The 13,027-nt window shown below is 41.9% G+C and overlaps 1 protein-coding gene across 11 annotated transcripts in view; it reads right to left on the bottom strand.

Annotated features, from left to right (window-relative positions):
* The window catches only part of BPTF (bromodomain PHD finger transcription factor), a 52,971-nt gene that overhangs the window by 6,953 nt on the left and 32,991 nt on the right, over positions 1-13,027 (bottom strand). For 7 of the 11 annotated variants that reach the window (XM_064395228.1, XM_064395230.1, XM_064395232.1 and 4 more), the window contains 10 exons: positions 11,610-11,862; positions 11,013-11,174; positions 9,906-10,054; positions 9,497-9,620; positions 8,671-8,894; positions 7,318-7,540; positions 6,302-7,095; positions 5,514-5,596; positions 3,488-3,713; positions 2,747-3,090 (listed from right to left, as the gene is read on the bottom strand). In XM_064395228.1, coding sequence (XP_064251298.1) covers positions 2,747-3,090; positions 3,488-3,713; positions 5,514-5,596; positions 6,302-7,095; positions 7,318-7,540; positions 8,671-8,894; positions 9,497-9,620; positions 9,906-10,054; positions 11,013-11,174; positions 11,610-11,862 — 2,582 coding nt within the window. The remainder of the gene's footprint in view (positions 1-2,746; positions 3,091-3,487; positions 3,714-5,513; positions 5,597-6,301; positions 7,096-7,317; positions 7,541-8,670; positions 8,895-9,496; positions 9,621-9,905; positions 10,055-11,012; positions 11,175-11,609; positions 11,863-13,027) is intronic. The other 4 variants (XM_064395229.1, XM_064395234.1, XM_064395231.1 and 1 more) reach the window with 4 other exon arrangements.

The following is a 13,027-nucleotide window of genomic DNA, read 5'->3' as shown; positions in this document are numbered from 1 at the left end:
AAAGCAAAGCGCAAACACCAACTAGGAGTTACGAGTACACTACAAGAACATGCAACCAGCAGTGTGTAGGTACATCTTGGTGTAACATGACACGGAAGAAAATGGGGTCAGGGCATGATTGTCAATTTGAAATCTTGGTGGGTTTTTTTTTAGGGGGGTGTGCACTGAAAAACTGATAATAAACTACTTAAAACTGTGACAAAGTGGAATTTTGAGTGAATAATGTCTCCTCTCAGACACAGCTGTGTGACAGAACCAGGTATGGTATGACACAAAGTGAAGGCAACCAGGGACAGAATCATGGGGATGGGACCTTGCACAGAATGATGTGACAAAAGTGTAAAATATTATGCCAGGATGTTTGTAACTCGTGTATGGATCTCTCAGAACACACCTATGACCAGTGACAACCAGATGGGCGACGCTCACATCCATTCTCTCTGCCTAAGCAAAAGCAAGCAGACTCAGAACCTCCATCCTCCTGGATTTTGGAGACCTCAACCCCCTGCCAGGTGCTGCTGTAGGAATTCCTGCCACCCTGTCAGCCTGCAGGCAACACCCTGGGGACACCACAGCACCAGCAGGGCAGTAGCTACCCCATGTTCCACAGGAAGCAGCTCTGATTTCCTGGGCCTCTGCACACATCCTGGATGCTCAGATTCCTGCCTTTTCTCTTGTTTTTCAGTCAGGCAAACCCTAAAATAAATATCACACAACTCAATTTTCATAAAGAACAGCTAGACATAGATTCTGACAACTGCCAGTAACTCAGCCTGCACCCCTTCCCAAGAGGGGCTGTGTCTGCTCCTGGTGATGTGGGAACACGTTTGCATCCAGGTGTAGATGCTAAACCTTGCCACTGCAATGTGGAGCAGGTGCCACATTATGATTTAACGAATAAGTCAGTAAGATTCTTAGTAAGAATCTTAGAAAGATATCCTTACTGACCACCCTTGGAAACAGTATCAGCAAATCCCTATAATCCTGCAGTATCATGAAAGAGAACTAAACATAAGAGACCTGCAATAAAATACACAGCACAAAACAACCTACAAGGTTTTACTAAACCAAAGAAAATACACAGGGTATTCATAAAATACCACAACTTGGCTTTTCAAGTAGCACATCTATCTTTTCTGAAGTAGAAAAGAGACACCCACACAAAGAGGACGATCCAATGTCTGCATATACATTTTAAAAAAATTTAAAATTCTCAGAAAACTGTTTTAAATCTTGACTAATTCCTTTCCAAACAGTGAAAGGATTATATACTTCAACAGTACAGACACCATTTGTAGGAACATCAAATTTAAAATTCACAGTCATACTGCTAAGAATACTACTGAGTTATTAGCATTTCTTTTTCTTGAATTTTTTTTATTCAGTGCACTGAAGCACTGTTCTCAATTCAAGCTACCAAAATTCACTCTATGACCGCTGGAGTCAACACAAAGTCTGACAAACAAATCCCTTTGCTCACTCACTAAGTCCAGATGCAGTAACACACAGACCTCTGGTATCACAATCAGAGAACAGGGTCCCTCCTAAGTACACTGGGTGACAGAAAACCTGACACAAAGTTAAGAGAGGCTGGGGACACCTCTCAGAGGTAACAGTGACATAACAGCCAGAGCATCATTCTGCTCTTCCTGCAGCACTGGCAGTCCAAGGAGCAGCCCACAATTTCCCACACTGAAGTCACAGTGCAATGGTCAGAGCTACTCAAAACCAAGGTGAAAAAACCCTCAAATACCTCAGCTTTGTTAAAAGACACAATTAAAACCCAAAAAAGGCTAGAAGGAACCTCAGGAGGTCCCCTAGTCCTAGCCCTAAACTTTGTGCAATAAAGAACCATGACCCATGGAGTGAATGCACCACTCCAGATCTATGGTTTCCCTGATATCAGCCATTCAAGTACTATCAAACAGTACCAGTTCTTACTTTTGGGTATCGACACTCACTTGGAATTGATCTGAAGTCAAATTTATTGTACATACATCTCTACACAGCTCTCAGACGTAAGAAAACCATTACTAACTACTGCTGTTAGCCAGCTCTAGCTTAAGCAGCAACACGTAACACTATCCCCTGGAATCCACTGGATTCTCCCCTCCAGCACTTACACCATTTCTTCACAAGCACTGTGAAGAAGCATAAATACTTTTCCTCATTCACAGTAGAATCAAACTACAGAGAACTGCAGTTTTCACTTTGTCAAATGCTTGAATATTCATTTTTATCAACCCTAGCATGCAAATAATAATGCATGGAAACCATTTCTACCTGAAACATTCTCCAAAGTGAACTGCAGTCCAGTGACTTGCCTTACAAAAAAAAGTCATTTACTGGAAGACGGTACCGAAGCTATTTCTGAAGAACATCAGCTACTTCTTCAGAAGGAATTGCTCAAACCAAATTGTCACTTGCTTCTGAGGCAGAGGCAAAACGGCAAAAGAAAGAGTAACAGAGCGGAGGGAAAAAAAGAAAGGAGTATGTGCATGTGAGACAGGAAGGTCACACAATGGAGACATGCAAACGAGTACAATATAAACCACGCACAGTAACAGTATCAATCGAGATGTTAATATCTGTAACTGCTGGTGGAAAATAGACTTTATTCTCTTCACCTCAGTGATGCCTGCAATAACCTGCCCCTAGCTCCATTTCTAGCACTACCTGGCAGCAAGAGCTGACACTAACCCTAAAGCCAAGGCCATGCAGGAGGGGCTGTGGCATCGCTACTCACTTGGACTCGTCGTAAGGCGTTTTACAGATGCAGTAAAGCTTTGTGTCCTTCTTCGTTTCCTTTGAGGTAGTAGAAATCATTTTCTTTTTCTTGGACTTGGAAGCTGAGGAATCTTTCTCCTCCTCTCGTTTCCTCTTCTGGGAGGAGACTGGCACGGGGACAGTGGTGGAGGAGGAGGAGGTGACGCTGGCTGCTGGCAGCTGTGGCGGTGCTGGTGGCACTGGTGGCGGTGCTGGTGGGGCAGCGGCGGCGGCCGCGGCGGCTGCGGCTGCTGCAGCAGCTGCTGCTGCCTGGGCTCTTTCTTTTTCTTTCTTAATTTTAGTCAAGTCTTTCTTTAGCTCCTCCTGAAGTGTATTAAATGAATAAATAGAGGGAGGCATTTCATATGATTATTGCAAGGGTTAAAATCTGGGCAAAAATCCCCAACCTTAACCAAAAGAAAACAATTGAATCCATTTAAATATGCATTTTTTCATGTTTTGAACCTACAATTCACATAATATTAAGGGATGGCATTCCTGGGCTACAATGGCCCACTGGCTGTAACTTATCAGAAGCTGTTTCATGAAAGAAGGTAATTTCAGTTCCCTCAAAGGACACAAGAGCAGCTTTGCAGAGATCCACAACCACAGCTTCTTCCTGTAAATTCCCTTAAAATCTCACTAAGCAAACAGACAAAGATTAACACAGAAATATTCTCCTCAGCTTAACATAAATTAGCCTTTGAGACTCCGTCCTTACCTGCACTTCAATCTGCAGATCTTTGTCCAGAAGTGCTCTTTTTTTCAGTATTTCAGCTTTCAGCTGCTCTTTGTGCTTGAAAAGCAGAGCTGAGAGCTTGGTCGCGTTCTGTTTGCTCCGCTTCTGCTCCACGCTCTCTTCTCGCTTCCGTTTCTTAGCTGCCTGCTTTTCTTCTTTGTCTATCTTATCCAGAATATATTTCATCACTTGGTTGCACACAATCATTCTGGGGAAGGAATAAAGGAGAAGGACATGGTGCTGACCTGCTTGTTTATTCCCAGTTGAGAATGCAGAATCAATTCTCCAGTCACTGCAAGCTCATTATTGTATTTCCTAAGATGTACAAGGTAAATTTAGCAACACCCAGTGCTTCCACTCCTGCTTATTTACTAGAGCACTGCTGGGAGAGATCAAGTCCCTTGTTAGGCTCAAGAGGGCCAATCCCAATTTCACTTAAATGATCTGAGTACTAATTGTTCCTCCCCTCCCCCATCTGATTCCCAACAAAGCTTTGGCTTTAGAGAGAGATTTTCACTCAATTCAGTTTCCTCAATTTGTTTGAAAAAGCTGGATTTTTATTCTGATGTAGGATTAAACTGAGTTGGAAGCCTGTAACTTATTCAAAAATAGATATTTCTATACTCCAGTGACTACAAAACACCACCAAGATTTTGTGTTTTGGCATAACGACTGACAAACACTTTTCACTGTATAGAATTCACTCTAAGCAATTCCCAATTTCTCCAATAATAACAGTTCAAGATTGGTTTTTTGTCTGCTTGTTGTACCTTCAACTATAAATCTATTTTCCTGCTCACTTGTTTTGCACCTTTCATTTATTTTGCTTTATATTTCAATTAGAAATGAATGTATTTTGGTTCTTCTGAATTTATTTTTTCCTTCCCCATTTTTTTCCAAAACCATTAGAAAACCAAATGCTTCTTGTTGCCAGAGTGACCATGAAAAACAACTCCCACTGAGCTGAGAGGAAACAGCAGAATAGCAATGGCCAGGACAAGCAGCTGCTAGCAACTCTGTGGTCTCAGATATTTTGTCCTTTGATAGACAGCTGGATTTTGATGGCAATGGAATATATAGATAAATATTGGTAGGGTCATACAATTTTGTTTAGTTTGCTCTTTATACCTGCCCTGTATCTACTTGGTTTAGTCCATTTTTTTTCCACAGACTGAAGAGCTCAATATTGTATTTTTGAAGAAGAATAAATCAGTGAGATGGAAAAGCAGCTGCACCACTAACCAAGCTAGTTAGAACTATTTTTTTCATCTTTCTCTTAAATTGGGCTTTTGTCAGTCGAAACACCTATTTGGTTATCTGACACCATGAAATGAAGAGAATATCCAATACATCTTTTCCTTTATGCAACTGTGAACAGTAAAGGAGTGGCACCCAGGGACAGTGTTGTAATCAACTGAGCTTGTGATTTGATGATCAAAATTTTATAGAACATACTCTTCTTTTTCTTAGTATCTGACACACACTTGTGATTATCTAATTGGAGCAACTGCATGTGTGAAAAGGAGTCAAAATAATCCCAAGACAAATGACAAACACTCCAAACTTCTGTTTAGCAGCTTCAAGCATAAAATCTCTCAGTTTGTCAATCTGTCTTCCAACTCTTCAGCTCCTTCTGTAGAGTGGGATGTGCAGGGACAAGAATGGAAACACATGGCCATGATAAAGGACAAACAAAACCCAGGCTTTTTTTTTTTTTGCAGCAGAAGCATTAATTCTCCATTCTGTGCTTCTTTACTTGAGTTTAAAAACTGTGGCCAGCTTCAAACACAATATGTAACATTATTTAAAAACATACTAGCAAAATAAAATTGAGAATACAAGATGAAATGAGAGCATTATGGAAGCTACTTTAAAGTGTTACTATAACCAATTTTAAATGGCAATACTTAAGCAGGTTTTTCCAAACCTGGATTTCATTATGACACCATTAAAGGATTAAATAAATGAAAAATTTGATATCTACAAATGCACTATGATGCACATTCACCTCTGATTTTCTTCCCTCTCAGCTGGAGTCAGTGTCTTCTTCTGTTTCAAATGTTCTATGACAGCATTCTGCTTCATAACCACCTGTAGGATGATAGAGAATACAAATTAAAGATGAAAACTTAGCCAGTATTTCACAGTATTATGGGGAGAACCAGGACATTTCCTAAGTTAAAGTGTTACTTATTTCACTGAGTGACAAAGCTGATTTTACCAGGAGAGCAGTGCTTGTTTAAAACAATTATTTGAAAATTCAAAAAGAAATTAAGAAAGAAAACACCACCACCCCCAGAGCAGGATATTTTGCTTATGTCAAATTTGAACCCAGGAACTAAATGTAAATTGACTGTTTCCTCAGTGACTGGTTGTTTTATTTTAAAAGTGGCAGTAGTCCATTATGTATCTTTAAGCCCTGCAGCCGTCCAACAGTGTCACATTTCAGATACCTCTTTGGAACCTCAGTTTTCAGGTAATGAAAGTACCACATGGGTGTTCTGGCCATCAGCTCTCCTAGCTCTGACCTATCTTTCCTGAATTGAGAACAGAGATGGATTTGTCCCAGCAGCTAATGGGAATCAAGGTGACAGAAGAACGCAAACATGGTACAAGTGACTTGATGTGCTGAATTAACTTGGAACATGTCATTAATTGCCAATAGCAATCGTGCACTATCTTTGAAAGAATCAAATTAACTGTCTATCAAATGTATTAACGTTGTTAACAAGAACAGGCATTTGAAATTAGATTTCTTTCATTTATTAAGTGTTAATTTCCTTCTGTTAACTTTACCTGTTTCTGGATAATGTCACTTTGATTAGAAGCCTGAAGGGTGTGCTCACGTTTAATTTCTATCTGTTGCTGCTTTTTCTTCTGCTGCTGCTCCCTGAGCTGCTCCTGCACACTAGCTGCTTGCACTGCCACCACACTGGCCATCTGCTGAGCCTGCCCTGGGCTACTGTGCTGCACCTCGAGAGGTGACTGAAGCTGGATGAGGGGCACGCTGCCCTGCTGGGCTCGTAGCTGAGCCACAACACAGGGCTGCAGCTGAGAGAGGACTTCCACTGGCTGCTGGAGCTGGGGCACTGCAATAACACTTGCTGGAGGCTGCTGAAGTTGCAGCTGAGGATGAGCTGGGCACTGCACAGGAACCTGATTTAGACTTTGAGTACTCGCAAGGGCTGTGCCCGATGTCTGAACCTGAGGCTGTGATTGCTGCAGCAGAGCTGGAATGTGTAAGGGAGTGTGGGGCCACATCAGACCGGGGTGTGGGGTTGGAGTTTGCACCTGAGCGGGATGCTGGGCCTGGGCCTGGCCGGGGGGCAGGCCCGCGGGCGGCGGCGGCATCGGGCCGGGCGCTGGAGAGAGCCCCGGAGCCTGGGCTGGAGACTGCGCCGGGGACCTGGCGGGCTGAGCCTCGGGAGGGGCCGCGGGCTCAGCGGGAGCCTCGGGCAGGCTCGGGGCCTCGGGCTGGGCGCCCTGGGGCTGAGCCCCCGCGGGCTGAGCCGCGGAGCCCGGCTGGCCCTGGGGCTGGCCCTGGGGCACGGCCGGGGCCGCCTGCAGAGCCGGCTTCGCTTCCCCGGCAGCTGTGAACACACAAAGAGCAGTCCGTTAATGGCAAACGGCACGGCATGAGACTGATAACCCAAACCCTCTGGAACTGCTGCAAAGCTCAGTGCAGGAACTCAACAGACTCTGCAATGCACTTCCAACAAATTTACTGCAGTAACAGACAGCCTGCAGCTGCATAAAGACTCCCATGCAATTGAAATGGAAGCTTTTTTTCTGCTGAGCAGAACAGTGCTTACCCGAGGTGGAAGTAGAAACGGTGGTTGTAGTTGTGCTAGCTGTAGTAGCAGCTGCTGGTAGTGGGGTGAACAGAAATCTCTGAATTGTACCATTTGGCATAGCTGCTTGCATAAGCTGCTGTCCTGGACCAGGTATTACAGTCACACCCTGAGGGATTAATTGTAACTGACCAGTAGTTTGACCTTGTCCCTGAATTACCACAGTTAAGCCTTGACTGCCACCCTAAAAAAAAGTTAATATTGATGTATTAGTGATGTAATTCTTAGACAGACTTTGCTGGAAATCAGAACAATTAGGGGTTTAGATTTCAGAATTATATATTTTCATCACATACCATACTCCTAAAATCTAAAACCAGCATCTGAGATCACGAAATACTCAAGGACTCTTTCAACTATTCTACTGCCAACAAATGACTGGGCTGGAGTGACACATTTTGTGAACCCAAAGAACACAACACAACTCTGAATCTTTGGTGTAGAAACTCACAGAATGGTTTAGGCTGGGAGGGACCTTAAAGCTCACCCAATTCCACCCACACCTTCCACTATCCCAGGTTGCTCTAAGCCCCATCCAACCTGGCCTTGGACACTTCCAGGGATGGGGCAGCCACAGCTGCTCTGGGCCAACTGTGCCAGGGCCTCCTCACCCTCACAGGGAACAATTTCCTCCCAATATCTAATCTAAATCTATCCTCCCCTTCAGCTTAAACTCCAAGTCTTCCTCCACATACAAAAAACCTCATCTGGCAATGAGCAGACTGTACATCACAATAATTTATATGAATTATTTATAGTTTGAAGAACAGATGTTGTAGTACATCATAGACATTTATTTTTACCCAAAAATTGACTCTCCACTTATTTTTTGCCAACAGACCTTCATTATCTGAGCAGAAGTTCTAAGAACTTTTTTCTCCTCTGCTCACAGATACTGCAACTTTTCCTCTGAGATTCTGGATAGCATGAATGAAAACTAGATCTTCACATCAAATCAAAAGACAAGTAATCAAAATTATGATCTGAATGTCTACAAAACAGACCACACAGAATAATGATGTCCCTTACTGCTATTAAAGATTTTTTTCCATGCTGCTGAACACTCCTGACGCCAGTTACCTTACTGGGAAATACAACAGCAAAAGTTAAAACCTTACTATTAAAACTGCTTACTTTGCATTTACTACTTATTCTATTTATTTACTATTTAAGCTGCTTTCAGTCTGTAATTATGCCACTGCTCATCCTAAATGAAGCCAGACACAAATTTAATGGCACAGGCACCACACTGCTGAAATGCAAAGGCAGGACGGGTTAGCACACTTCCACACCCAGGGCTGTCCAGTGCTTTACCTGCCCTTGTGTGAGCTGGGTGAGCTGGGCCATTGTCAGCTTCACCTGGCCCTGCTGAGGCCGAGGGGGTGCTGCTGGGGTCTGTGGCTGAGCTTGTTGAGGGGCTGTCCCAGAACTTGTGATGGTTTTCTGCCCAGTGCTGGAAGAAGCTGTGCTGGTACTAGAAACTGCTGTTGAGACAGGCTGACCCCTGATTATCTGAGTCACCACTTGCTGGGTCTGACCTGTAAGAGAAGAATTTGAGCTAAGAAACACATTTTCAGCTTTTTAACTGTAAGCACAGCAAACCTCCAAGTCACAAATTGCAATGGGGTGTGATGGTGATCAGACAAGTGAAGCAAACACTGCAGTTTGAAAATGAACTTTCTTTACGAACCATTTGTGTGATAGAAAAATGTCTGCAAAATATTTCCTATTTTAACTAAGGCTGCATGCATATGGAGAACTTCAAAAACACTGTCTTTTCTCTTTAAGGAAAAAACATACAAAAAAAGGCTTTCTCAATGCACAATTACTCTATATGTTTTTAGGGTTTTTCAATTGTGTGTGTGGGTTTGGTTGGTTTTTGTTGGTTTTTTTTTTGTTTGTTTGTTTGTTCTTTTTTTTCCCAAAGGAATGGACTTAAAGTTAAGTACTACATTTCCCAGTGTCAGTGATGAATAACATTGACAAAGCCTCCAACAAACACATCCAAAAGCTGCAAAAGGCATTATTTGAGCATCAAAACGAGGGATTTTTGCATTGGGGCACAACGACACACAAGGAATTCATGAAGAAACAAACCATGGATTTCACACTGGCAATTTAAATATTAAAGTGAACCTACTGGCTGGCAGAATACCTTGCTGCACCACTACAGGTGTTCGGATGATGGCCTTGCCCAGGGGGGACTGCTGCAGCGGGGTCCGGATCACCGTCATCCCGGGGCGCAGCGGCGTCCCCTGCACCACCTGTGCAACCAGAGAGGAGACCACCTGTCAGCTTGAGGAAAAAGCCCCTGGAGCAGGCCCTCAATGGTTTCCCACATGTGTTTTGATTTTCCCAGCTGGAGGGAACTGTTGTTCCTCTTGGGAATAAAGGATCCATGCACACCATTGCTGATATGAGCCAAAACCATTGCTGAGACGAGCCAAAACCATTTAAAAGTTCTGGCTAATCACTTTTCATGTCTGCCAATAACTTAAAGCCTATGCACCTACATTTTTTTGAGTTAAATAACCAGAAAAACATCTTACTTGTGAAGTGCTTGTTGTTCCTAATGTCCCTGTGGTGTTTGGCCTAATGGTTACAGTTGCTGTCCTTGGCTGGAATGAAGTAAAGGTTTGACTTGCACCTGTAGTTGATGGAATGATACCCAATACCTTTTGCTGAACTTGAACCACACCTAATTAAAGAAAAATTGAGAATTCATTAATGACATCATGGCCAGCAAAAGAAGTAAATGCAACTCCAGGGTGGCATTTAGAACACAAGTCTCCAGGTTTCTAGAATACCTTTGAGCCTTTCAACATTTCTTGGGAAAGCCTTTGTCATATTGTAAAAAGAAGCAGCATTATACTTTGTCAGAAGTCCAACTACATTTTAAGTTAAGACACAGATATTTTAGAGAAGATTAAGCAAAGTGTGAATCTTTACAAAGATCAGTTTGATAGTAACTGCAAAGAAGTCCTTGCATTGACAGAGTGCCACAAATTAGTTTTATACAACCATTAAAAGCTATAATCTGATTAATTTCAAACGTAGGAGAGCAGTTTAAACACTTTTCACCTACAACACTGTGGTGCTGAAGAAAATGGGCAATGCTTCTCCTGTCACCTATGAAATTTCAATACAAAATCTGCAGCTTTCATGATGTGCTCAGATGCTAAATATAATGGAGACAGAGCATTGAGATTTCTGTCCAATATACATTCACAAATCTCAAAAAAATTAAGTCCTCTTCTTGAGGCAAGAATCAAAAATGCTAATCTTAGTCTGGAGACAAATTCATCAGTGAAGAGCAGCTGTAGGCATTAATATTTTTGTTAAGAAAGTTTCTTTGTTGATTTAGATAACCAAAAAAAAAAGCATGCTTCATTCCACATTGTTCAAAATAAAACTCCTAATTTTGTGCTATGAAATGCAGAATAATTTATAGGCAAAAAACTTGCATTTTTCCCCTTACAGACACAAATATGCAACACAGGGGGAACAAGCTGTAGAAACTTGTATTTATATATAGATATATTAAAAAATATTTTTTCCCCCTTCACATCATAGTTTACTTCACTGGGAAAATAGTGTCAAAGGAGAATTAAACAGCAAGCTGGAATACAGTTTTTATTCAGTTCCCTTTGCCCTACCTCCTTGAGTTGATGGCACATTGACGGCAACAATCTTGCTGTTTGCAGGGAGTGGCAGCTTAGTTATCACTTTCCCTGCCATCGTTACTGGGCTGCCTGAGAGCTGGAAGGTCTGCCCTGTGCTGGCAATGGTTGTGGCTGAGGTGGCAGCTGTGCTAGTGGCTATTGAGGCACACAGAACAGGCAGGTTTAGAGCAGAATCATTAGTCAATGAAATGACTGTTTTTCAAGCATGAAACAGCAAACTACTTTTACTTTTTTTTTTTTTTTTGGATGTGTCATGCTTTCCTTGGTAAAGGTTCTTTACTGGAAACAGTATGTTACATCATAGAATGCTTTCATGAATGATACTGGTACAAAACTGTCAGTAATTAATGAGACAGGTCAGAAATGAGTCTTCCAAGCAGAAGTCAGAACAAGGGAAAACCAGACAGGTGGAATCTCAGAAATGTCCTTCTGGCACAGCAAGAGTTAAGAGAAAAGAGCAGAAATGTAAAAATGCTGCATGTCTGGAGAAGATGTGATGTGTACACAGGACGTGATGCACACACAGGATGAACTCCAGCAATGCTCCTTCCACGACAAATGATTCCTTACCTGTTGAAGACTGGCCTTGCTTAACCCAAGTAGCAAAAGTTTGATGGAAATTCTTGTTCTGTTGGAATGTTACTGTAGCTGGAGACCCCACTTTAGTGGTGAGCACTACTTTGGTTCCCGTGGGGACAGGGCCTGTCAGAGGGCCCACCACGACTTTCTGGGGTGTGGAGACTGTGGTTGCAGTGCTGCTGGCTGAGCTGGCTGCAGGGACCACACCTCCTGCAGGGATCTGCTTCTGCTGCTCCAGTCGTTTCTGTTCAGAAAATAAATGGAACAGAGATAATTAGTATTTTCAGATTTTACAACATCAACATTGTCTCTACCCAGTATTGGGAGAAAGGCCTCTGGTAGGATTTTAGTTCAAATTGCAGAGGACTGAAGAATAGGCTCCTTGACCTCCAGAATTACAAATCTGCTTAGAATACACAGCCAGAAATTTTCCTTTCTAGCAAGTTTAAAATCCTTGCCTTATGCTAATTTCACTGCACATTTTACTTAAAAAACCCCCGCACAAGGTATTAATTTGCCTCAGATTAATCAGAAATATCTTAAAAACTTCAAAAAATATCCATCTATATTTGGCTTTGACCATGCACACGCATCTATGTCAGTAATTGGTACATCATCATCAACACAGAGTTTACTATTAGCATTCCTAAATTTAGAGCTTCCTGCACTGAGATCCTGCCAGTTACAGAAAAAACAGACTGTATTCATTCTGTTTCACCACTGAGAATGCAATTTTTAAAACTGTTCTTTTAAATTTAAATCCAGTTTTCAGCCTGCTTAAAAAAATTAGGTTCAAAATCCCTTACCTTACCCAGTGACCTTCTGTGCTGTAACTGTTGAAAAAGCATATTTAACCTAGAGAGCCCCGTAGTGAAGGGATGTATCAGCAGGCTCTTCTAAAATGTCAACTAATCTAACATTTTTTCCCATGTTACTGGAATTATATCGTATTTATCTAATAAAAATTCCAGCACTATATTGCAGTAATGCCCACAAATCAGAAGCACTCGTTCACTACTAATGGGTTTTTGTCAGGGAAGATGAAATGAAGAAGGAATATGTTGAGAAAAAGCACAGTTCTTAATAATGGATGTGAAATACCAACATGGCATCAGGTTTCCTCATTTTAATTGCATACATTTAAATACAAATGCATATACATAGCTACATATATTTACATAAAATTATCAGTGGGCTTAACTCAGATAACTTATATAGAGTAAAATCAAAAGATTCAATTTGAGTGAAGCATGAAATGCAGTTGTATTCCCAAGTCAGCTGTATTCCAAGGCAGCTTTCCACCACACACAGAACACTGAGAAGCTTACCTGGAGATGGTGCTTCCCAGCCTTCTTTAAAATGGAAACAAACTAAACCTTTCTAAAGTGTTACAAATGATGTGGGTGAAA

Source organism: Passer domesticus, chromosome 20 (genome assembly GCF_036417665.1).
Source record: "Passer domesticus isolate bPasDom1 chromosome 20, bPasDom1.hap1, whole genome shotgun sequence".
Lineage (NCBI taxonomy): Eukaryota > Metazoa > Chordata > Aves > Passeriformes > Passeridae > Passer > Passer domesticus.
This window is presented reverse-complemented; position numbering and strand designations above follow the sequence as displayed.